Source organism: Tiliqua scincoides, chromosome 2 (assembly GCF_035046505.1).
Source record: "Tiliqua scincoides isolate rTilSci1 chromosome 2, rTilSci1.hap2, whole genome shotgun sequence".
Taxonomy (NCBI): Eukaryota; Metazoa; Chordata; class Lepidosauria; order Squamata; family Scincidae; genus Tiliqua; species Tiliqua scincoides.
In genome coordinates, this window is record NC_089822.1 from 236964845 (window position 1) to 236991942 (window position 27098).

At 39.9% G+C, this 27098-nt stretch overlaps 1 protein-coding gene and 1 pseudogene across 11 annotated transcripts in view; both read left to right on the top strand.

Moving 5' to 3' along the window:
• FOXP1 (forkhead box P1) overlaps positions 1-27098 on the top strand; it is a 642114-nt gene that overhangs the window by 583290 nt on the left and 31726 nt on the right. For 9 of the 11 annotated variants that reach the window (XM_066617522.1, XM_066617523.1, XM_066617521.1 and 6 more), the window contains 5 exons: positions 1170-1257; positions 12952-13035; positions 25164-25365; positions 25469-25548; positions 26149-26250. In XM_066617522.1, the coding sequence (XP_066473619.1) occupies positions 1170-1257; positions 12952-13035; positions 25164-25365; positions 25469-25548; positions 26149-26250 (556 nt within the window). The remainder of the gene's footprint in view (positions 1-1169; positions 1258-12951; positions 13036-25163; positions 25366-25468; positions 25549-26148; positions 26251-27098) is intronic. The other 2 variants (XM_066617526.1, XM_066617531.1) reach the window with 1 other exon arrangement.
• LOC136643483 (5S ribosomal RNA) lies at positions 2742-2861 on the top strand (annotated as a pseudogene).

A 27098-nucleotide genomic window follows, 5' to 3' on the forward strand; every position in this document is an offset into this window, starting at 1 on the left:
GAAAGGGCCCTTCTCATCAGCTTGGAGATAGAAGAATCTGTGGATACTTAGGTTATCCCTGTAATCACTTGTATGACTTTCTCTCTGCAACAGTAAAAAGCAGTTTTTTAAACTGTGATTTTAAAGGGGTGCATTTTTCCCCTTCTCCAGGGATCAGCACATGCCTTCTCATTTGCAGGGGCCATTCGTGCTGAGTCAAATCCGTGTATAAAAAATCCGTGTATAACCAGGCTGGACCTGTACTCTAGTGCCCTTCGCTTCAGTGACATTTGCTCTAGGAATCAACTTGAAGAAGTGGCTATGACTTCCCATCTCCTTCCTGGAAGAAAATTAATTTTCAGGCTGAAAGTTGTATAGAGCACCATGTGCCTTATGTAATTTTGTTTTTGAGCTTCTTGAAATGGGTGTTCACAATAAATGCCAAATCTGCATATGTGAGATTTTGGCATATGCATGATTTTAATAATGCCAAAAAACCACATGTCGGTACAGCGTTTGTATTTGAGACACAAAACGCCATTCACTTGGCTGAATTAGAAAGCCTTCTCTCATGAAGGAAGATATTCAAAATAGGTGTTCTTGAAAACCTTTAGCTTTTTTTTTTAGCAGGTTGATTTCTACCCTCTAATACAGTTAGTGGGGAGTGTGTGTATGTGTGTGTGTAGGTAGGTAGTGGTGTTGTGTTTTTTTTTTTCTCCCAAAAACAATTTTTCCTTTTTCTCATTTGTATATAATTTACTCATGGTTTTCCTCCACTTAATTCTGTTTACTCTCCCATTCTCTTTACGATCATATTTGTTATCAGCCACACAAAGCATGTGGATGTTTAAAATTCAGAATGCAGATATGCCAAGTATACCCATTTATTCAGCATCATTTTGCAACATTGTATAAAAATGTGTCTAGCTTGCTTTCTTAATCATATTTGTATTTATCTTGAGTGGAGGGGGGGACTCTTCCACAGAGATTTCTCTTTGATCTGAAAGATCCATTGATTGGAAATACAGTGACCCATGTTAGAAAACAATATTTATAAAGCCGGACAGAGGTGTTTTTAAAGAAATCCAGATTTTCTGGATCACTCAGGCTTCTGAATCATCCTGATATTTACTTACTTTTCCCTTTTTGTTTATCCATTTCACTTAATGATTTTCTGTGTGTTGTTACAGACATCTCAACAGTGAGCATGCGCTGGATGATAGAAGTACAGCCCAATGTAGAGTTCAAATGCAGGTTGTACAACAGTTAGAGCTTCAGGTAAAGATAATATTTTATATTAATATTTCCTCAGTATTGAGTCCAATGAATTGAGTTCTGTTTTGTCCAATTGCAATTTGAAAAAGAGGCTTATTCAATGCTATAAATGTATTTATAGCCATTTTTAAAAGTTGCTGCAGAGATTGCATTTTGGATTCCGCTTACTGGTCTGTACCTTAAAATGAAACTTCAAGTCTCAGTGCATGAAATTTTTGGAAATGTTCAGTATGTGTTGAATGTATTAAATACTCAAATATTGGTTTTGTTAAGGGATGTGTATGATGTATTACATGGCATAGAATTGACAGTGTTGGGCACATAATGCCCAGTGTGGGTTTCCAAACCTTACACAAGTGCGGAATAGGGATAGACATGCACACATTGGAACGGATTTGTATTTACTTTCAGCAAATTTATGTTTCGTTTAAGGGGGTAAAATTACAGCTTATAAAAACGGGCAATTGCAGTATTATGACCCCTTTATATAAGTGCATTTTGCTTCCCAAGTGCCTTACTGCTTTTTGTGGGTTGATTTTCTTTGTGTGTAAGAGAGCAGGCAAAAGGTTAGCCAAAGACGACAAATTAAAACAATGTTGTACATTATATAGTTACCATTCCTCAAAAAAACTACCCTATTTTGTATGCAAGATGTTAATGTAGAGATATATGGAAAGCCGTGGGCTAAGTGCAGAAGATAATTACATTTGGAATTTTACTGAGTTAGTCATTTACAGCTTCAAATAGTTATACAGAAAAATCAGCAAAAACACACTTCAACTTTTGTTGTTACTTTTTCACGATAACCATGACCTGCATTTAAAAAATCTCTTTTATCTTCTTATCTCACAAATTAGACAATTTTCCCAGATATCCTCCTAAATTTTTCTTTCTATACAACCATGCACATCACATGTTCCTACTGTTATTAAAAATATTTTAATACAAGTTCTGTAAAAGAAAAAAATCAAACACACAGTAATGATAACTTCAAGACATATTTTATGAAAAATGTTATACAGTTAGAAACAGGTTTTTCTTACTGCTAAAAATATAAAAAATGCAATTGAAATGTTGCTGCTAAGCTCAAAGGAGGCCGTCCATCAGGTAAATGCTTACCCCCAGTGCAACTTAAGAGAAGTAAATTTGTCCAATATAAAAAACCTCCAAATGTAAGTGTTTCAGCAATAGAATAGCTGCCCATGGGGGCTGTAGAATCTCCTTCCTTGGAAGTTTTCAAGAAAAGACTGCCCAATCTAAAGTGTTCAATCTGTTAGGAGTGCTTTAGGTAGACATTTCTTTGTCTTAGAGACCTTTCAGATGATGATTTCCTTCCCAGATAGTATCCAGGGAGTGATCAGGATCAGACCTTCGGCTAACTATGTGCCTTTTGTAGAAGCAAACAAATGCAGGTCTTCCTGGTTCAAGAAATCATTTCTTGCAGTCACAGGGCAAAGATGGGAGCTAATGTTCCACTCCCTGCTGCTGTTCGCAGCAGCTATTACCCTGCACATGCCCGATCTCGTCTGATCTCGGAAGCTAAGCAGGGTCAGGCCTGGTTAGTACTTGAATGGGAGACCGCCTGGGGATACCAGGTACTGTAGGCTTATACCATAGTCTTTCGAGACTGAAGGTTGCCAACCGATGCTGCTGATCTCTAAACGGGTTTCATCTTCAGGAGAAATAACACCTGAATGTGGCATTACTACACAGAACTGGGTTCAGATGTTCCATTGGGTAACTTCCTGTCCTATTCCCATTTATTCTGTTGCCGGTGTTGGAATTTGATCAGCCGGTAAGGATTAGCTAATACCAGTATTATATCAGTTATCTGTGTTCTGCCTCCTTGCTGTTTTGACTCTGTAAGGAAAAAAAAAGAGCAGAAAGAATCCTGTGGGGCCTGATGGGCTTTGCATTTGGTTCGTTTCCCAACTATTTGCTTTTCCAGAAGGGTGAGTGGGAAGGAAGAGTGAAATGAGGAGCCAAATCTTCTCATTTAATTGCGCGAAGTATCTCACTCTTCAGCTAAGACTTTCGATCCTGAGGTGCAGTACCGTTCTGTAAATTGCTAGGTGAGTCATTACTGAACCGTGACTTGCTTCCCGCAGGCTATCCTGTATTCCAGGGTGGTCATCTCCACCCTCATCTGGCACTACTGCTTACTTTATAACATAAGGAAACATGATTGTCAGGTTTTGCATCTACCATGAGATACACAAAATTCAAGGTCAATGAACAGTGAAAGACAGAGAATTTAGAAAATTCCCAAGCCAAGCATGTCCCTGAATGATCCACTTTTACTTGCTCCTCATAAGTATATGCCATTTCCTCCAGTGGCAAAAATTTAAGTTGTGCACTTTGGAGAACAGTGTTCGGGGGTGACACACAAACTGTGTTTCTGCCATCAGCAATGCATGGCCTGTTACAACAACATGAACTTCTCTCAAGTACCTATATCAAAACATTAGTAGTATGCAAATGCATTTGCATTCAATCAATTATTTAGTTGGAACTTTTTTAAACTGTGTGTTCAGTTAATAATCTTAGGGCCCAATCCTATCCAACTTTCCAACACCTATGCAGGCATGCCAGTGGGGTGTGCACTACGTACTACTGTGAGGAAGCAGTCACAGAAGGCTGCCAAGGTAAGGGGATATCTCTTCCCTTATCTTGGCGCTGCATTGCAGGTGGATTGGTGCTGGAAAATTGGGTAGCGTTGGGCCTTTACGTGGTCAACAGTACCAGCATTTATGTTTTCTCCTCTTTAGGCAGTGTATTTGAAATGAACCAGTCCTAGACCAAATGGTGGCCTAGGAAAGGGGTGCTTTTAGTCCATGACCATTCATTCACATTTTGAGTATCTTATTTTTTATAGTGTTTTTAGCCTCCTTCGTGACTTTGCAGTATGATTTGCATGGAGGATTCATCTTTGCCATGTATAGCAATAAATTTGTTTGTGTGAATCTGTATTTATTCAGGCTGCATATAAGCAAATAAGAACTAATTTGTTCTGCTTACCTTATAGCAGCTTTTTAACTTTAAAATACCTTGAAACGTCTGGTGCCTCGGCAGTCACCTAAATCTGGCCCTGATAAACGGTGAGGCCACTGGTTGCATGACCAATTGTGGAATTATCCAGACAATTCCCTTTCAGACAGTGTCTTCCAAAAGCTTTTATACACAGCCGGTTATCTGGAGATAATGCGCTCTCAACAGTTGTCTGCGTGTGGCAAAGTGCCCCTGCATCCTTGGCATATTCTTCAATTTCAGGCTTGAGAGTGAATTGCGATCGTCTCCTGTGGCTTAAAAATCATGGTGTGGCAAGTGATCCTCAGATAAATTTTAAAACACTAATTAATTAATTCACAAATAAATCCAAGATTGAAGTGAATAAAAAGTAGAGTGAAAGTAAATTACAAGCCCAAGCCATTCCACAGTGAGCATCTTGTGTGGACAGATATATGTCCCATTAATTCATAGCAAATGCTGACCGTAGCCTGCAGTGAACTTGGCTTAGCTGTTCTTGAGCCAGCCCTCTGACTCCTGAGATGATGTCTGCTTGCATTGCCTGTGAAATAGGCAGAGCAAATGGAGCATTGATTGGCTCCTGTGAACTCTCTGAAAACTGTGGATAGAGAATATATGTAATGTAATAATACTGTACTTCCTAGCCATAAACGCCCAAGACCCCTGCGTGCACTCTGGAGTCTTTACCTCCATTCTCTCTGCAGCCGTTCCAAGCATATGACTGGAGGAAGTACTAAAAAGTGGTTTATGATTCATCTGTAGGAGTTGCTCAGGCAAAGATGTGGATTTAAGTCCCAATATGCTACACTTTGCATCTATATTGTTGGTATTTTCCAATTGCAACTCCTAGCAGCAGAGTGTTCAAATCACTATTCTGTTGAAACGTCTAATAAGGATGACAATACCAAGGGCCATTGTTCCCGTCACTTGCCTTTTTTTTCTTCATCAGTCTTCCTAAAAATTGTTTGCTTTGGATTTGCCACATGCACCCACAAAACCTCACACAGTCTTGCAACCCTTATCCATAATTAACTAGCATTGTATAGCCATGTTGGGACAACAGATAAGTTATATCCATACTCAGGCCTGGCCCAAGCATAAGCAGTGCCCAAATTTTGCCCTTTTTTTCTCTTTCGCAAGTGCCCACATTGTCACCACTGCCCTCTCTTCCTCATCTCCTCTCTTATCCACCACTTGTTCTAAACTGGCTGGGTGGCAAGCAATGCTCCCTCTAACGCTCCTTTCAGTTTGAATGGTGCCCTATGGTGGCTACAGGGGAGTGGCTGTGCAGTGCCTGTGGCGATGATGTCATTGGCAAGATAGAAGGTGTGTGGGACTTCAAGTTAGAGCAGTGTTTCTCAAGGTTTGTCCTCTGCTGTACCACTTCACATGGTCCAACTATTCAAATTACCATCAGAAGTAACTGGCAATGATGTCATCGCCAATTACTTCTGGATTGGGAGGCCAGATACAATGTCACAAATGCCAGTAAGATGTTCAGGGTGGATGGGAGGGCTTTTTTGAGCACAGAAAAGCATGCTTTGGAGCTCTGCTTGCCAAGCCTCCTACTGCTGTTTGTTGCGTCATGTTCCTGGTCTTGCTTCTGGGTGTCAGGTGTCCAGGGGTCCTGCAAGTACCATCAGACAGCATCTCAAGTACCACTGGTGGCACCGGTTGAGAAACACTGAGTTAGAACCATGTGGTTCTAACACAACTTACAAGGAAAGCTGGTGGCAAGTACAGGTGCCCCCCCCCATATTTGCAGGTTCCATATCCGTGGTTTCACTTACCCACAGTTCTCAAATTCTGCCCACTGCACTCATGATTCACCTCTCTTTGTTTGCAAACACTTTGCAAAAGGAAGCTTTTTCTTTTTGCTTTGGAGTATGCAGATTAGTTTTGTGAATTTTTAAAAAAGCCTAAATTGTACAACCTGCCTTCACAAATTCATCACAGTTGTGTGGACATTTGCAGTATACCAAAAATAATGTTCACAGAATAAAAAATCTATAAGAAAAATATTGCGTGTGGATAGTCCAAAGAGAGAGTCCTGTGGATCACAGGCAAACCACAAATTTAAGGCATGTGATTGTACATATGTTCTCGCTTTACGTATTTCTCTTTTCATGCCCTTTGTATTTCAGAAATTTGTTACTACCTTTTTAAAATAGAAAATTCTAGTTTTGATGAGTTGATTTCTTGCCAGAGCATTGTCAGTTAAGAGAACTTCCCTTGAATTCACATGAACTGATGCATGGGAGGGGGGGACTGTCTCTGTAAGAAACAATTCATGTGTAGAAAACCCTGAGGGATTGCCCTGTGGCTTATAGGTTAGCCACAAACTGAAAATTTCAGTGTGTGTATGTGCTGTTTTTCCTATACACTACTTCTTGAAAGTATATGGTTAGTAAGCAAGAGTTTTTTTTCTCCCCACAATACCATTAAGAGCAGACCTTAGAAGCCCTTTTTGGTGCCACACTGATGTCAGCTTGCTCACATCCATGGCCTTGCAAGGCCTTATGGCTCCGTTTGAATGATCTAACTGAACGACAGGAAGTGGCTAATGGAGTTATAGGCTGGTATCAGTTGAGCTTTCTGACCTGCAGAAAAGCCGCTTAAAAGAAACTCCTGGTACTTTTACTTTCTGTTCTCTGCTTTGAAAACAGGAATATTTGACCATTTAAAAGTTCTACCTTGACTCTAAACATTTGTGCACATGACCCTGAAATGCATTGTACATAAGCCTCATTGATTAGTTACTACAAAAGAAAGTTGTTTGGAAAAGTGCAATTTTGTCTAGTTTCATGTAATAGGAGCTAAAACGGTAATAGGAATGGAAAGTAATCAGTTAGGATTACATCAGATCACCACTGTTACCGTTTGCCCCTTTGATAGGGAAGGGGATTTTTATGTAGTTTTTATAACATCACAAGCGGAAGAAAAATTAGGAAGGGGAGATATATTTATTTGAAATTGTTATTCATCATTTAATGTACTGGTTGATTAGACAAAACCTGCATAAAAGCAGAGAGATGGTAATAGAGCCCAAGGATGAAATGGGTTGATTGTCCACCTGGTTGTCTAGGCTTGCCACATGTTTATCTCACGTATCCAGCTACCTGGATTTGCATGTTGCATTATTTATACATGTAAACATTAATATGCAAATTGAAGTAATTTTTTTTCCAAGAGCTGTTGGTGGTATGTCACCCTACTTTGACTAACTGCTGCCGCCACTGCTGCTGGTGTATCAGGATCCTGCGGGGTCAGACCCTGCAAGTGGTCATAAAGAAGGGCCAGAGTTTGTAGTGCAGCTTACGCCAAAATCATTGTCCAGAGCAGCAAATAAAGGTCAGAAGGACCAAAGGCACAATCAAAGCTAGGCAGATAATCTGGTTCCCAGAGGTTGGAGTCCAGAGTCGGACAAGGCCAAGCGGCTTTGTGTTGCTGCTGTGGTGATGACATACTCAGATGAAGGAACCAAGTCTACAGCAACAGTTATATAGGTAGCCAGGCCCCTATTGGCTCTCCAAATCACCTGATCTAGCTGGAATGCTGAGGTGCAATACACACACACTGGCCATCATCTGAGTGGTGCCACAGTGCAGCAAAGATAAAGCCAATGATTCCTTCTGCCTTAGAGCTAGCCTCATGGCACAAAGGAATAGGCCACCTCGGCCCTACTTCTAGAGTCCTAGTTTGATTTCCCTGACACCTTACCTGGTGCGGTGTAATGAATAAAACTGAGCCTCTCATTGCCTCAGGTCTCTCCTGCAATATGGTGCTTATGATACTGAAGTACGTTGCAGGGTTGTAAGGATTACAAGATAACCTTGTAATGCCTTAGGCACTTGAGAGCAATATATTGATAATGACTAAGAGTCCATTTGTTGGACACAGGCAGCCTTATCCATACTCTTTAATATGAGTAGGAAAAGGTATCTGGCATATATCAGCCTAGATCAAAAGCTGAGATGCATGAAAGGAAAGATATCTGTTGATTATCCCTTCCTTACTGCAGCTTTCAATGTCCCCATCACATTCTCTTCTGGAAGATTCCCTGACCACATTTAAGTAGATATTGGGGTAGCTGCAGTGGAGAAGAGAGAGCCCCTTGAGCCAGAATTGCACTTTTATTTCTCTCAATTCAATCTCATGGTATAGAATACCAAATTTTCCAGGGACATCATAGAGGGATATGATTATGAGAATATTAAATGTGCATGAGTCCAAAAAGGTCTAGAAGTTAGAAGGCAATATTTGCCCCCCTTTTTGGGACAATTTGAAGTAGTGTGACAAAATTCATTCATTCATTCATTCATTCTTTCACCTTTATTGGCATATGAATGTGGCAAAATGTATCTTTTAGTGTGCCACTTCACACACGTAGTGATACATGGAGGCCGTCCACACAGTGACACTGCAACTGCCATTTGTATGCATGAAATTGGCACTATTCTCTTTCTTTCACAGTAGCAAAATGAAACAAATACAACGCACCAAGATCCAAAGAACTGTTAAACTATTTCTGGCAGCCCAGTGGGGCTTTAGACTTGTTTTTCTTCCTTGTGCATAATTATCGGCCTGTAGATACTCTTCGTGTACACACGCTTCCCTGCCTCGCACACATACAATATAACATGTGAGGCAGCTACTCCACGTGGAGGGGTGTACCAGAGTGAGCCTGGTTCAAATGATCTTTCCCTGTTACAACAAGGAAAGAATCGCCTTCAGTTTTTCATGCAGAGCGGCCACATGAAATGTTTCCTTTAAGTGTGTGATGGAAAGGGAGAGTGTGCAGCTGTATTATTTACTGTGCAAGGGTCATTTATTTACCGGTATCATTTACTGTATCATCACTTGTGAATTGGGTCTAATTTTGGATCCCAATAACTTTTGCTCACACCAAGCAGTTAGCTGAATGTTTGAATATGCTCTTCATTATGGACTTTAGTTGCTGCCCATAAGCACTTCTGATATGACATGCAGGAGAAAATAGTAAATACAAAATAATGCAATTTGTCACAAAATTGACCATTTAAAAACCTCAAAACATGAAATCCCCTGTAATCCCCCAAATAACCCAATTTATGTGTTTACCCTTCCCCAGTCCTCTCCTATTATACTCAGCCCTCTCTTCATTTGCAACCCCTGTGCAAAAGGGAGCATTTGTTTCCTTTTGCTTTGGAACAGTGAGAACCTAGACTCATATACATAGACTAATTTTCTGTAGGGGTTGCTTATGAGAACACTGACAGGAAGCGGACAACAGAAAACTTCCTATTAGCATTCTCCCAGTCGTCCTTCTGCAGCAATTGTGTCTATGTATATGTTCCAAAGCAAAAGGAAAACAAAATGCCGCGTTTTGCACAGCATTTGAAGACTGTAAAGACACTGTGCTGCTGTGCTGTTATGTTTATTATTCAAAGCAAGCAGGGTTGTGGATTTCAATCATTTGATGCTCATTCAAGGCTTTCTCAAGCAATTTAAAACAGGAAGCTGGGTTGTGGGTCCTGTGGCTATATTAACCCCCCCCCCCTTTGATAGCCTTGGTGTCTGAAAGCATTTGGTTCCTTGAACCATTTGGGCTTTTTCTGTTTTAAAATAAAACAATTTTGACCATGATGTAGTTATACAACAGCATGCAAATTTTACATGGTCCCTGTTCTGTCCATATTACAGTAGTTGCAATTGATAAAAATTATTTACAATTGATTAAAATGTATATTTTGAATAAAAACACATAACAGCACTTTCTGCACTTCTGACTTTTGGAAAACACCGAAATCCATGAAAAAATAAAACCATTTTCTCCCACCACTGTCATCACAACACTTCTGGAGCAATCAAATCCCCCCCACTCAGTCATGAAATTCACTGGGTGACCTTGAACCAGTCATTATTTCTCAGTTTGATCTACCTCACAAGATTGTTGTGAGAATAAAACGTCCTAAGCTAGCATTTCCCAAACTGTGGGTCATGATCGTTTGTGTGGGGGAGTCGCGACGCAGTGCTCAAATCTGCCCTTAAAAGCCTTACCTAGAGTCCCCGAAGACTGCTTCCATGTTGCGCTGGCCTGCTGCAGGCCTCCATTGGCTCCTGCAGGCCTCTGAATATCTCCCAGCCACAACCCAAAGCTGCTTCTGGCTTGCTTCTGCAACTTTCTATCATGTCCAGGAGGCATTCTAAGGCCCGCAGAGGTCAGTGGAGGCCTGCAGTGGGTCAGTGCAACCTGGAAGCAGCCACCAAATACTCCAAGTAAGGCTTTGGGGGGGGTGGGGATGATTTGAGCATTGCATTGCAACCCACCACAGAGCATGAGTTGGATTGCAGCGCTTAAAAGTTTGGGAACGACTGTGCTAAGGTGATTGGTAGCTGGATGGAAAAAAAAAATAGATACGGAAATAAAAACTGTAAAGAGAATCTTGCCAAATGTGTCAATCATAAAGTTTAGTGCTAGTGGAGGTTTCCTTGTCTCATCCATCATTAACTCGTTAACTCTTACTGGCACAATGAAAGCACAAGTGCTACTGCCATAAATAATCTTGTCTCCTTTTCTAAAACTTGTAAGATTCTCTCCAATGAGATCAGGAATAAATTTCAGCTATAATTGGCATCCAAAGAGAAATTGAAAAGTCTCCTGTCCTTTGTTGGCTGGAAGGAGACAAATGTTTCCTTTGCATATGAATCTGTTCAGAGGCTTTGCTGTTATTGGCCAGTAAAGAGAAGGATGGGCATCACTACTTTTTATTACAGAGTAAGGGCCCAATCCTATCCAGTTTTCCAGCACTGGTGCAACCATGCCAGCAGGGCACCCACTGCATCCTGCTTTGGGGGGGGAGGCGAGTCATGGAGGCCTCATCAGTGTAAAGGAACATTTGTACCCTTACCTGCATTGCAGTTGTATCAAAGTTAGAAAGTTGGATTGGGCCCTCAACCATCTGCACATGTTGCCTGTTTCCCTTCCCCCCCCCATCACAATGAGGACCAGAAACTTTTTGCATGAAAGCTTAGCCTCATTGGATGTGTGTTTAATAAGACTTTGCTGTAGGTTCTATCATATGTTGAAGCCAGATTGATCTCTATGACCTTCTCTTTTGAAGTTCCAGATTAGCATTTTGGAGTGCCTTCTCTTGGGAATTTTGTATGGTTCCCATTTTTCCAGGGCAGCATTCCTTTCAGTGGATCTTTGGTAGTTGAATTAAGATGCTTTATTTGTTAGTTTTAAAATGTGTGACTTAAAAAAAAGTTGTAAACCACTTTGTCCATTGAAAAGTTTCAAAGGTTTAGAGTTTTGAAACAAAGGAAACTGTTCTCATGTTTTATAATCTGTCTGGAAACTCTGGAATGCAGACAATACAGCAGCATTGCAGGGCAAACTACATGTTACAAGAAGGGTATTCTTAGTGCATGCAGGCTTGGTGGTGCTGGTATTTTTTTTAGCAGTAAATAGCAGACATAACAGGACCCAGAGAAATACAGGTCCAAACTTGTTATACACTGATTTTCTATACATGGATATGACTCTACAAGAAAGGTCACTACAAATGAGAAGGCATGTGCTGATCCCTGAAGAAGAAGAAAAACGAACCCCTTTAAAATGCTTTTCTTACTGTTGTAGAGATGGGCCCTTTAAATTAAAAGAAAACAGTCCTTTACAATAGTTAGAGAGAGGGCAGCCAGCTGACAATCAATCAATCATTCTCTCTCCAAGGGACCCCCTCCCTTCACCCTGAACACCTGAAAGACAGATAATTCTTTCTAAGGACCTGGAGAGAGACTGATCGATGGATTGTCCTCTTAATTGCTCTATTTTAACATCACAAAGGTCAGCAAGGCTGTTTTTAAATCACCTGAGCAAAGGGACCTTGTTTTTTAAATTAATTTGCTATAGTGTGATTTTTTGCTATTCACATGAGTTCTGGAAACATAAACCCTCCAGAATAATGATACTGAACCTGTAGTTCTTTCTAGAGTTTAGAGCTGTTCTGATTATGGAATGCCTCACATCTTAGCTGCTTTTGTTTCATGCACATGGGAGACCTAGAGACTGCATAGCTAAAATGGGGGAGAGTGGTTTCTCCTTGGTTTACTCTAGGTCTTATAGGAGGAAGAAGATACTTCTGTTAGGGCCCAATCCTATCCAACTTTCCAGCATGGGTGTAGCCACAAGGTAAGGGAACAAATGCTCCCATACCTTGAGGAGGCTTCTGTTATTGCTTCCCCAACACAGGAAGCATGCATACCCCATTGAGACAGCAGCACCAGCACTGGAAAATTGGATAGGATTGGGCCCTTAGTTAACTAATTTTTCCTTCGGTGCTTTTCCTCCTGAACTTGAATTGGGAAAGGTAAGTTGGTAAATTTGATTCATTATTGTCTTTCTTGCTGCGGATGCTACAGTGAACCCTCTGGTGCCAGCAGGTCTAGAGCAACGTTTGCTGTGCAAAAAGCTGATACCCAGCACCAAGTGTGGTTTTTTTTAAAGTTATATAATATTTCCAAATGACAAAGAGCTAAAAGTGTGTTTGTCTCTGTTTTGTGTTTCACTCCACCTCCCCACCCCGTATCATATGCCAGTTACAGTACTACAGGGGTTTAATTAGAGAAGTGAAGTTTTGGATTTGGTTCACAAAAGTAACAATTTTTAAAATTTTCTTTCTCTTTCAGCTTGCGAAAGACAAAGAGCGTCTGCAAGCTATGATGACACACCTGCATGTGAAGTCAACTGAACCAAAATCTACCCCTCAGCCTGTAAGTATCAGTACCAAGGGAATATATAATAACGTTTGTCTTTCTTGAACCACCACCACCATGTCTCACCTGAGATCATAATAGTACAACCTACTTAAAGTAACCTTCAGAGTGACGAATTCCCTTGTTCTTGGTTTGGAATAGGGACAGTGGGGGAAAAGTGCATCCTCACATTACATTTATTTTTGTGATGTTTCTAAATTCAAGTATGGTGCCCAGTTTTTTTAATACACACAATAAGGGCAGTGGGGAAGCAGTCACAGAGGCCTCCTTTGGTCTGCATTGTGGCTGCATTGGCACTGAAAGGTTGGATAGGGTTGGGCCCTGAGCCATGCTTTAAAGGCCCAATCTTATCCAACTTTCCAGTGCCGGAGCAACCGCAATGCAGCTCTGAGGAAAGAGAACAAATGTTCCCTTACCTTGAGGGGCCTCTGTGACTGCTCCCCTACTGCAGGATACAGCGCATCCCTCGTTGGAATGGATGCACCAGTGCTGGAAAAATGTATAGGATTTGGCCCTAAATAATGCAGGCTAGAAGCCATTCTCTTAATGTATCTTATCAAATAAATTAAAAGTTTTACAGGATTAAGAAAACTTTGTGAGAGATGAACACAAAGGACCACAGGTCTTGATCAGTCCTCAACGGGAATGCACTTTTTAAAACCTATGTTTGATGTAGAGCATTATGATACAGGCAGTGGTGGAGATTATAATCAACATTCAGTACTTATATAGCAGTTGAGATGTTTTAGATGTTAATAAATGATGATAAATAGGTTTGGGATTTCTGGCATAAGAAAAAAAGTTTGATGAAATGAGGAATGTTTAGCAAGGCTTGTTTCTTTGATTTAACACACACACAAAAATTAAGTTTTTGAACTTGTCTCCCATTTTCCTTAAGGAAAGAGTTCATATGCTGTGGGCATAGGCACTCTATTTAAAAGAAACTCCTAAATTGTTTGCAGTGATAGGACACTTTGGCAGATTAGGACACTTCCCCAACCTCTTGGCATGCTATGTCTGTCCACTATAGAGAGAACTATTCCTTCCTTTGTGTGTGTGTGTGTGTGTGTGTGTGTGTGTGTGTGTGTGTGTCTTCGTATATCTTACCAAATATGATCCTCTTTGCATGGGAAAAAGTGACAAATAGGTTCTTTGATATAGCAGTGAACTGTACAGAAGTGCGATAACAAATTTTGAGAGGGCTAGCTCTGTTCATCTGCTGCAGCAAAAAGAACAGAGTCTTATGACACCTCATGTAAAGAAGATTAAGGGAGGACATGACAGTTCTCAAATAACTAAAAGGCTGCCGTAAAAGAGGAGTGAGACGGTCTATATTTACAAACCTAAACTGCTTTTTCCCATCCTGGCTGGCTTTTTTCCCCCTAGTGGTGTCTCTCTCCTATTCTGCAGCTATTTAGTTTCCAGAGAATCTGAAAAATAAAAATTCTCTTCTAGGAAAAATAGAGATGCAGAGTGTTTAATGATTTTATGTTCTCTCTTTCTGTAATGTGTTCTGTTTCAGACATTAATTTTTGTCTACCAACTGTGTCTAGGCAGGCTACCATATTTGCTGAGTTAATAGCCTGACTCCTTTTTATTTCTATCACCATAAATCTTACAGATATGGGTGTGTATTTGCATTATTTACGGTGAGCAAAAAAGCCAAAACAGATAAACCAATACTGTGCTATTATGCTGCATCATTGCATGTTGATTAAAGTTACTCGTACTAACCATAGATCGTCAACACTCAATTAATTCCCCCACGACTCAAAGTAAAATCAAATAAAGGCAGTGTACCTTTAAATCTTACAGATCTTAAAATCAAGAAGCAAATCACTACCTCAATTTGGAATAATCACATGAAGCAATTAGGAATTTTAAAACATTTTGTAGAGAGGAGTAAGATGAATGCGTCTTGCATTTAAGAAGGTGCCCTGTTTCCCTCTGTCATTTTAGGATGTGTCAGTCTGGTTTTGATCATGACAGGTTTGTTTTTTTGTTTTTGTTTTTTACAAAAATCCAAGATTAAACATTTTAATAGCATCCTGGATCCTTTCACTCTCTTGACTCACTCATTAAGGCCTTTCCTACAGAGTAAGTTTAGAGTAATAGTTTCTAAGTACTGTGTGAGTATCATGAGACATATCATATCCTTGTTTACAGATTTGATGTAATTTCTCTCCATAGCAGTTTCATTGACTATTTTGTGGTACAGACTCCTCTGCTCTCAAAAGCACTTAACGACATATGTGTGGTTGAACAAAGAGAACTGCTTGAAGAAGCTTAGTAGAAGGGCTCCAGTCCTCTAGAAAGAAACCTTCTCCCCCAACACCTGGAGTCTCCACTACAGCCCACTTTGTAAAAAGGTGGCTGGGAAAAGTTTTGAATTGTAGAAAGTAAATTAGTTAGAGTTGTGTGTATCCCCCCCACGGGACCCATTTCCATACCACCCCTCCTCTTCTGTAGCAGAAGCTTTGCATGTACTGTGGGTGAGGTGTCAAGCACCTTGTAGCTTATCCCCTCACTCGAACAGAGCATCCTCTGGCACACACCAGCTATGAGACAGGAAGCAGAACTGTTTGCAACCTTGTAGGTTCACAATATACTACTTGAAACTATGTTGGCTTGAAGACAGTTCTAATGGACATACAGATAAATGGTTTGCTGCCAGCCCAAACAAGATTATAAACTCTGATTATACAGCAATCTGCAGGTTTACTACCTGCTAAATAAAGAGTAGAGCCGGTTTACCAGCAAGTCATTCCTGAAAACATGGGAGCTCTTGTTTAATGAATTCCAGAAGTTTAAGTTGGGGATGCCAAGACAAGTACTCCTATGCAGCTGATAAACAGGAAAAAGCAGTAGAGAAAGAAAAACTGATGGAGGGAAGTGGAGGGGAGGAAGGATGCACTGTCCTGATTAGTATGAAAAATGTTTTACATTCTGGGAAATTATAGCTTTGATGGGGACCTCCTACTAAATTTATTTTTAACTGCTCTATTGAAAATTCTGTACCACTAGTCAACATTATCTCTCAGTTGCTCAGCACAGTATTTCTCTATTAAAAGAAATAGGCATGAATATTTTTGACTGAAAAATTAATAGCTTTTGAATTCATACACAGCAGGTTTTCTTTTGCAAAGAAGTCCAATATCGCTGCACAGCACTTGTATAACCATTTATTTAGAGTCCAAGTCAAACCTTTGACAGCTAGAGCAGGGTTACAAGCCAACATAAAGAACTCCAAGATGTAAACCAACAATAGGCAGTCTGTGTGAGGTTTGCCATTGTCAAATACCTAGATTGTTTGGATTAGTTTATGTAAATGTACTGCTGTATTACCCTTTGGAAAAAAAAAGATCACATTTGTGTATGAAAAGTGGTTTCGTTCACAGGCAGCATTATAAATTCCTTATCCTTTAACTTACATGTTAGAAGTAAAAATTGGTGCCTGACAGGCCTATATTGTGTGACATTCTGTTGTTGGATTGAAACGGCCTTCTTTTCATTTATTGAAATATAGAAAATTTTATTACAGATACCATCAGATAAATCAGAAATTATTAAAATACGTATAGGTAAAGCATTTGAAAATTAATTATAAAATGTAGGAATATAGTGTTTTGCATATTGTGCTTTCCCTGTGATGGGGGGGGATAGCGCAGGCATCACAGAGTCTATACTAGTCTTCAGCCCTTTTAACTCAGCAGGATAAGACTTTGGCTAGGAAAGATCTGATGACCAACACTGCAGTGCAAAGTATTCTTTACACCCACTAATTAATTTTTCCTTCTTGTCATAACTGAAGCAAGGGGTACGTTCGGTTTAATATTTTTGGTCAATTTTTAAAGAGAAAAAGTCATAGCTGATCCAAACATAGTAATAAAACTGGAATTCAAAATTGCACCTTTTTAATGACTGAGTGGGGAGTTTATGGGTATATATATGCATGTATATATGCATGTGTAATGCTTTTATTAACATAAACAACTGAAAAGCATGGGCATTTTCTGTGTGATGTATTCTTTAGTGGAATACCATTTAGTTGTCATTGGTGTTCCTCACTGGTCAAGTGTTTTTAGCCTTGACAAGGTACATAAATTAGCTCCATGTTTTTGGACTGCTGAGCTCTTTGATCGGTTCCCAGTGCTGCACAATGAATCAGGAACCTACCCAACCACAGAGAGCAGCAACTTGTCAGATATAATCGCAGGAAGATGCATATATGAGATTATCTTCTTGAAATAAGTGATCTCTTAGCCGTATGTTGGAGTGCCCGCAATGCCTCTTAGATATCATGTATCAGCCACATGCTTAAATCTTGTTGAAGTGAATGGCATTCCAAGAAGTGTTTAATGAAAGCACTTTGCTTTACAAAGGGGTGTGTGTGTGTATGCGTAAATGCGCGTGTGCATGAAGCCTTTATCAGAGGACAGAACAGGTTTTGTGCCATGGGGGAAGAAAATAGATAGGTGAACAAGTAGTACAGAGAAACAGATCAACATGTAAAAATGTTAATGGAGAATGAGGGAATAAAGCCAAAATATCCTTGTGCAGGGCACACAAATTGGAACAGGCAACTAACTGTATGCACCAAGATTTCTTCTTCAAAAATGTTGGTTGGCTTATGGAATTCATAGTCCCTAGATGTTGTGAAGGTCAGCAGAATAGCTGTTCAAAAAATCGACTCAATGTGGAAGAGTAGTCTTAGCTCAAATGAACTGGCAGAGCTTAATAGCTCCAAACTTTTGTGTGAAGCTGCTCTAAATGTTCCCATCCAAGGCCAGCTGCTGGTGATAGTATCCTAGGCTTCAAGAACTTATTATGCGCTGCTTTAGAATGATGGTTCTTTTCATGTCTTTGAGGACCACGGTGAAGGGAGCTTCCTTCCTGACCCCTTTTTCTCCAGATTAACTGAGGTTCATGTCCTGTCTGGGTCAGAAGGTGGAGACAGAATGTTTCTCTACATTTGTGCTGTGCCAATAGACTGGTCAAGAGTTCAGTGAACCAATTAAAGCTCTCTCCAGAGCCTTGTATCTTGCAAACCTCTGTTTTCTGTAGGATTGCTTCTTCTGAGACTTGGGATGAGAGCACATGTCTTTGGATGAACTGTCAACACTTTACTTTTGTTTTGTTAACTTTGGGGGGTAGGCAAAGTTCACAAAGTGCCAGCTCTTCCTATTCCTCCTGTTGGAGGCATACTGGGAGTGCGAAAGGCAAGACTGAGGCACTGGAGAACATTTGATCCTGTATTTACACACACAGTTCAATAAGTGGCAATAGAGCGGCCACTTGTTGTATCCAACTTGTTGTATCCAACTATTACCTAACATTATTGAAGAAATATTATTTTTCATGTATACAAAATAAACGTAATATTCCAGTTTTCCATAAATTGTTCTGTTAAGATTTTTGCTTATGACAGGATGTGCGTGAAGCCTGTGTTGCATTCTCACTTTATAAGTGATGCAGTAATTCTCCTATTTTCATTCAGTTGAACGAGAGAGACCAAGGCCCCATGTGCTTTCAGACAGTACTATAGAGCTACAAACTGCTGCTCAGGAAAAAGAGAAGGAATGTGTTCTTCTTTCTCTGGCTCAAAAGTGTTTTTTGCATACCTGGCAGCACATCCGTCTTTATGGAGCTGACATAACTGTTGGCTATTTTTTATGTATTTTCCTTTACCCTAACCACAGCAATTAGGATTGTTTTGAAATCCTGTTTTTAGCAACTGTAAAAACAAAGCATTAAAAAAATAGCCTTTTAACTGTGAGGTAATGACTGAGCATTTTAGCTGCTGTAGCTGGATTTTATAGTTTGAAAAATAATGATATGTAGCAATAAAAAGAGATTCTCAAATGCAACACACAAAAGCTGTTTTTAAATACTGTTTTTCATTAAGTCCCACTCCCCAACTTGGGTTTCCTTAGTATCCCTGCCAATAACAACACCTGTTAAGTGATTGCTGCCTGCCAAATCCTGTGTTGCATGCAGTTTTATATTATATATAATATATATTAAAAATGAATTTTTAATATGCATGTGTGTGTCAAATGTCCATGGCTGAAGCACAAAAAACCTAACAGACCCAAAATCCGTTCAGTTTAAATGACTAGAAATGGGTGCCTGCCTATTTCTTGGATAGTTGAGGTCCAGTTTCAGTTGCTGTTTAAAGCTAAGGTCAGAATGATAGCTTCAACAGTAGAGAAATCACTGCCCTAAAGCACCACAGATGCATACTTGGCCGGGTGTGAATGATTTCTCCACTTAAAAGGTGTTATTAGGATCCTGGTGTACTTGCTGCTGCTTTGTTATGGTTTGCACAAATAACCATCGGTTTGAGACCGTAATAGTGGTCATTTTAGATAGAGAAGTTTGTATATATTTGTTTGTGCTCACATGTGCCTATGTGTGTGGAAAAAGTTGACTATTTATGAACCAAATGGTGAATTAGGGACTGAAGATTTTTTCTTTTTCCTTTCCAACACAAAGTACAGAACAACTTTATTTTTCCATTCAGGTGTTGATAATGAAGTGTGTGTATAACGGAAACTTCACCAGAGTGACTCATTTTTTCAAAAACTCCATAGAAAATATCTATGACTTTGCGGTCATTAGATTTTATGATCTGCCCCTTCTTTAAAGCATTAAAGTAGATAGAGTTCCAAGACTGTAGATGTTCCAGAAATAAACAAGTAAATGGATGTGTATTCCTATATCAACATCTGTTGGATCTAGTAATGTACATATTTTTGAGTTACGTAGAATTCTTCCCCAGAAATAATGTAAAGACAGCTGTTTCTTAGCAATAGAACATAAGGTCAGCTATTAGTTATTTGATTTTCTCTGTAAACTGCTTTGTGAGCTTTTTGTTGAAAAGTGGTATATAAATATTGATGACAATAATAATTAATAATTCATAGATACCTTTAATGTTTAGTTGCAAAATATAACAATTTTGTGCAGGTACTGAACTGTACTGTGGATCTGACTGTAATCACTGAAGATGCTCTCAGGATGTATACCACTTATATTGCATCTAACTATTACTTAAACAATGAGTAGCTGGTTGCCATAAGTGCAACTATGGAAGCTTGTGATCCGTCTCGTAAAACTGGACAAAATTAGCGTGCACCAGCATGTTTAGTATAAAGGGACCACTCTGTAATAATAAAACTCCGGTTGAGACTTGTCTTCATAACCCTCTAGCAAAAATGAAGCCTCATCAAAATGAATTCCTGTACACCAAATTGGAACCTCTCTTATGTGAAAATGCCTCTATGAGCAACTTTTCAAATCATAACAACATGTTTTAAATAGAAAATGCAGACATGGAGAAACTGTGTGGTGTTTCCATCAGGAAAAGAAAACCTCCCAGTACAAGCCCTTCCTGATCTTTACCCTGCACAGTTGTCTTAGCTGTTGTGAGCCCAGAGTGTAGCTGGAGCTTTTTTTCATTTCTAATTGATGATGATATTAAGATTTAATAGTTTATAATGAAGATTAATATTTTAAGATTGCAACAAAAACCAACATCATTCATAGAGTAGTTACGCTCCAATTCACAATTATTGCCTGAATTTGAAGCAACGAAAGCAGCATGTTCTCAAATGTACTTGGTGTAAATGGTCTCCCTGGCTTTCTGTTTGTTTTTTGGCACGGTCGCAGACAAAGGTTGGGTGGCTTGAAAATTGAGAGATGCTTTTTGCACGAAAGTTTGCAGGCAAAACTTCTTCAGCACACAGTCAGGTCATCCCTTCGTGGACTTGCTGGTTCTGACTACCGACAGTTGTGTAGAGCGAAACAGGACACTGATGCTGGGTCTCTAGCTGCTGAACTCCTTCCCGCCTTTTCTTTCTCTTCTTCCTTCTTCCCAGACTGCAGTCATGTTTAATTTGGAAACCAGGGTCCTTTGGCAAATTAGCAATTAGAACAATTTTGTGGGAATATGTATATGTGTCATTAGTTTTCCTGCAAATTAATAGCAAGAGCAGAGGTCGGGCAGAAATTTTCCACTTGACTGCAGCTCCTCTGTCGAGATTTGGCACTTTGTTTTGGAACGGCCACAGCTGCTCAAAGCCACAGCCTTTCTCTAGGAACTGTCTTTTAATTAGTTTACCTCGTAGCCATTATTACAAATATTACTGTCTTCCCCCCCCCCCTTTGAAATAAAATTACTGTTTCTACAAAATATTCCAGTGACATCTTGCACCATTGCACATTGATGGTGGGGTCATTCGAATGCAGCATTTAATCATTAGATCACCTCCATAAGCATCTCCTAATTAGAGTCCTTACAATACAATTTTATCTGGTAATTAGCTGAGATTGGCTGCTTCCTCTGTAGCTTATTAGTGGCAGCCCAGCAGTGGGTGTGAATCGCAGTGTCATTTGTCAAGCCTGTTAAAGGCGGTGCCCCCCTCCCTTTGCTCTTCTTCACTTTCTCTGTTTATTTCTAGTCTTACTACCTACCCTGAAAAGCCTAAAGAAATTTAACTCAATTCAAATTATTTAACTGGAGAACATTGACCTTTGGGCTTTTCCCCCCCAGCTTCCTAGTAGAAACAGATTAAATGTTTAAGCTTTTAAAGAGTAAAAACTCGTTTGAAATTGAGTGGTTTGAACAGTAATGATGAAACAGTATCCGTGATCTTTCCAGCAGGAGAGCCAATCTACTGAGCTCGTGCAATGGAAGGGCTCTGGAAATTGATTCAGATCTGCTTGTGGTTATTGGGCTGTTTAAAAACGTTCACTTTAAGAGCAGAGATAAAATACAGTAGGTTTAATTTCATAGTGAGATTTCTCAGTTGCCCTACTGTTGTTATGCTGTGCTTTTTATCATATGCGATACATGGATGGATGGCAGAAGGGCGTAACTATATTGGTGCAGTCAGCCAGAGCTCTTAAATAAAATAATTTAAGAGAGCCTATCAGCACTTTCGATTTTGCATAAGTTAGTTTTTGAAAGCACACGTTTCTTGTTTTCAAGGGAGAACGCACTCACAGAAAAGCTCTTCCTCCATGACCACCATTTATTGTCAGCATCTAATGTAAACTGCAACAAAACTTATATGTTGCCTCTCCATCAGAAGAAAATACCTTATTGAATCAGACCAAGAGTCCATCAACACTATTTCCAATGCTTGAGTCTAGCCAAAAGCTACATTGCTGCTGTAGGCAGACATTAATTTTGCCACTCTTTCCTTTGGCATCTTGTTGTATGTTGGGGGTGGGTGAGGACTGTGATTCCACTTCTGAGAAGCTTCTTATTGCAGTTTCTTTCCCCCTCCTTCATAAGTGAAACTAGTGAGAAGAAGCTGTAGTTGGAGTGGGATAGGACGCACCATTTCACCAACATGCTGGTGTATTGAGGCCTGGAAGGGGGGGCGGTGCAATTATGTTCTCCTTTTTGAGGGTTTTCCTGAGTAGTCTGTTGTCTCTGGGCTTCTTTCAGCCTGTGCTGCCCAGTGAGTTGGACTAGCTCTGCCAGCCAAGGCTGGGATGCTGACAAGAAGGGCAAGGAGTCAGCTGTCCTTCCTAGTGCTGGTCCCCAGCGTCCAGTATTTACTTGTGAACCTGGAGGTTACTTCCTGTTTAGCTATCATGGTTAAAAGTTGGATTACTTCTCTGGCTCCAAGTTTCTGTGTTCCTTCACTTTGAGTATTCAGGAAGGTCGTGAATGTCTAAATACAGTGAGATCTGTAGGGGGAAATGCATGTGTTGTTCAACTCTGCCCTTCTTGAGGGTGACTGATCCATTATGTTGACTATATAGTTTACAATCTCATTCCTGTTTAATATGTGAGTACTGTTTGTAGGTGACTGATTTATTTATTTGCTCCTGTAGCCCAACGCATGCCAAGTGTTTGAGGCAGTTGCAAATAAGTAAATGTATTATATATGAAATATCCAGTTAACGGAGACATTTATGTATGTGGGAGGTTTTGTTGTGTTACATCTACTGAAAGAAAATTAATAATGTGTCCTATAGGCCAGAGTTTTTTGTTGCCAGCCAATCGTTTCTCAGTGAAAATGTCGTAATTTCAAGGATAGAACAGAAAAGCATTTTAAAGAGCACAAATAGCGTTGTTCAGAATAGTTCCTTCATGCCAAAAAATGAGCTGTTTTCCCCACAATGGAATATGGTCTTGAGCATGCACACCCGCACACCTTGGAATAGTATGTATAGTTCATTTTCAAAAAGGTTAACTCTCAGGGACAGCAAATTTCTATAAAATCCATGAACATGGGTGAACATAAGAAATAGTTTGACAGTATCAGACCACTGGTCCATCTTGCTCGATATTGTTGACACTAGTGGAGGGGAACTCTCAATTTTTTCTGCAACTGTGCAAATGTAGGCTGATTTCAGTGGATGCCTATGGTGAACGTATGTGAAGGAGAAATTTCACCTGCCTAAATTCTTTCTTCTACAGAAGTTTTAAAGATAGAAGTTCTCCTTCTATCTTTGATACTGGCATGCGCCAGTTAACAACAGGGATTGGCACTGCGATTCCCGTTGTCAAGTAGCACTTGATGCAATCTGAAACCACCTCAGGGAAGGGAATGCTCTACTCCCCTTGCCTCCGGAGGGTTGTCTGAGCCTCCCAGAGGCAGCGCACGTCCAAGTGCTGCCTCTGCGAGGCTCAGATGGAGAGAAATTGTGGCTTCTGGTTTCACAGAGGAAGCTGGAAATGGTGTGAGAGGCACCATTTCCCTCAGTCTGAGCCCTGCAGAGACATGCTCTGCCTCTGGGAGACTCGGGCAAGCCTCTGGAGGTGAGGGGAGCTGAGCACCCCTTGCATTCGGACGGTGGGAGTGTGTGCCCCTGGCATAAGCTGGTAGGTCACTAAGGGGTGCACACCTGTACTTCAGTAGAAGAGAGAATTTCGGCAGGTGAAATTGCACATGCCAGGGAAAGATAAGGTCCTGAAAATAGCAGTTTGTCACTGACCTAAGCACTAATATTTTCAAAGGATGCCTTTCCAATGAAGGATGTCTGAAAATCACATTGGATTGCTAGAATTAAGAAAAAATGTAGCAGTCTTAGTAGTTACGACTATATGTCTGATATGTAATTGATGGAAAAATATATCACGAAGTCTGGGATATGAATTTTATTGGCTTCTGTAGCTCTTTCTGTTACAGACCGTCCTGTTTCAGGCTGACTTACCTGTCGATTCTAGTATACTCTTCATAGGCTTATTTAAAGGCAAAATAAATTAATATGTTGGTGTGCATTCATGAATATAAATCACACAATTAGAAAAATACACTTTCCTACACACGATTGTCTTTTGAATGACAGTAGCCCCCGTCCCCACATCCGTGGGTCCCATATCTACTCTTTCCCCCATCGCACTCATGACTCAACTCTCTTTGTTTGCAAATGCAAACAAAAATGCTAGCATTCTTACTGTCTGCTTCCTCTGCCATCCGCTTCCTGTTAGTGTCCTCACTGTCACATCCACAAGCGTTCCTCTCGCAGCTATAAGTCTATATTCTCGCTGTCTGCTTTTTTTCCCAAAGTAAAAGTGGGAAAAAGCTGCCTTTTGCAAAGCGTTTGCCAATGAAGAGATCTGAGTCATGATTGCGATGGGCAGGATTTGAGTAGGGTTTGCTACTATCAGTGAATATTGCGGGATTCAAGCATCCTCAAAGCATGCAAATACATTACTTCATACATGCTATAAGGTGGGTAAGGATTATTATCTGATATTGCAGGTGATGGAGGAGAAAGCCAGCCAAGGTTGAGTGATTGTAGCTTGCCTAAACTGTTGCATTGGTGATATTTGAACCAGGGAATTCCTAACCCAGAGATCACACCATTTTCAAACTATACTACATGTGAATGAAATTTGTGAGGAATATATTACGTTCCCAACATACATTTTGGTTCCATTCTGGAGGTCTGTCTGGAAGTTGGAACATACATATCTCAAAATAACCAGCTCTTGCTAGCCCAGTGCTGTTCCACCTATACAAAAGCACCACAAAGGGTTTACTGCTCCTGTGCGAAAGTGCCAGCATACAGGTCTATAAATCGAATGTGCATAATTTGGGGAGTCAGTGTAGCTATATTTTTAAAATGAAACTGACTTCTGTTTTTCTCCATTTTTATAGCTGAATCTTGTATCTAGTGTCACGCTTTCCAAGACTGCATCGGAGGCTTCTCCACAGAGCTTACCTCATACCCCCACCACCCCAACAGCGCCCATCACTCCTGTTACCCAGGGACCTTCTGTCATCACTACTACTAGCATGCACAACGTTGGGCCTATCCGACGGCGATACTCTGACAAATACAACGTGCCCATCTCTTCAGGTAACTAGATGAGTGTACTGGTAAAGGCCTTCTTTGTTCTCCTTTTCATATTGCACATGAACTATGGGCCATGATAATACAAGGACTCTCATACTTTATTTAGCAGATATTGCGCAGAACCAAGAATTCTACAAGAATGCAGAAGTCAGGCCACCTTTTACTTATGCATCCTTAATTAGGCAGGTAAGTGAGATCATCCTGAAAAGCCTGCTTGGATTCCGGTTTGTATATATATATGTGCATGATTTGATTGAACAAATTAAAAGCCCTTTCAAATGCAGGCATGCAATCTTTGCTATAAGTTTTTTTTCACAACTGCAATACATATACCATAATTGCTTTTGATTAAGTATTACAATACGATGTGATTATTAGGAAATTCATTTCACACAACAGTGAAAATGAGCCTGTTTAAAGATGGCAAGTCAATTATCACAAGCTACAGTAATCTCTGATCCCTAGAATTAATCTGAGCTCAAAATAATTACTAAGCTTTAATCAGCTAGTGAAATGTTTTGCATTTCTCTTTGATTCTGCTTTATGAATGACTAATAAATTAATATTTCTGTAAGGAAACAGAAATAAAACTCAAAACAATTAGATAATTCCATTTTGAATTTTGCCATTGAACTATTAAATGCAACCATTAATCTTAGATCATGGTATGAAGCCTTCTTCTGGATTTTGTGCTTTAAATCACATTTTGTTTTATTTAGTCAAACAAATCTACAAGCTTGTTTTCTGCTCACTTAGATCGTCACAGCATTTTTAATTGCTTTGCAGGCCATTCTTGAATCTCCAGAAAAGCAGCTAACACTAAATGAAATCTACAACTGGTTCACGCGAATGTTTGCCTACTTCAGACGCAATGCAGCAACATGGAAGGTAGGCCTTATTGCCACATATGGCTCTTGCTTTAGTATTTGACATGTACAGAACAGACAGTGCTGCAGACGCAACAGTGTGTGGACTTTGAAATTTAGATCAGTTGTTTTGACACACACAGGGTGCCTCTTATCTGCACAAACAACTTGCTAGTTGGCAGAAAAATACTTCTGCCTTTGAAATACCACTAATTTGAATACCCATTACTGTTTTTCTTTTCCTTCTGCGTACTGTGATTAAACTACCAAGTCTGCCTGTGTAGTTGTTCCTAGCATTGAAACGTTTCAACTGCTAAGATACAGGGGAAAGGGTGAAGAAGAAGCTTTATCAGATGGCGGCTTTATGTACATATTCTTTTAGCTGGAAACTGCAAACTCCTTTTCCAGGGATTCGTAGAAAACCAGCTTTTCAGCCAGCTGATACACCTGCCTTAAATTAACATGCCAACTTCTCAAAACATTCACTGGTGTATTATGAAACACAATACAGGTTAATTGGGCACAGCAGTAAAAATGCAAGCCAATAAAAATATTAAATCTAGCAATTTAACAAAATACCCCTGGTGCTTTAAATTTCAATAGTTTGGCTCTGTTGAGTTAATTTCTGTGTGTTTAAATTCTCTAGAATATGCCTTTCTTTTAAAATGGCTGCAGTCCAAGGTGGCACACATGGCACCTGGACTATTTTGCAGTTTCCTTCTAAGAAGCTGTCTCCCCCTCTCCAAAATCCCAAACTGTTTTTTATATACTCCTGAATTCAAAAAGCAGTTGTGGAGATTTGGCACAAAAACTTTTTGAAAGATCAGTGCCACTAGTGAGTATTATCTATTTTTTCCTGATATCAGCCTT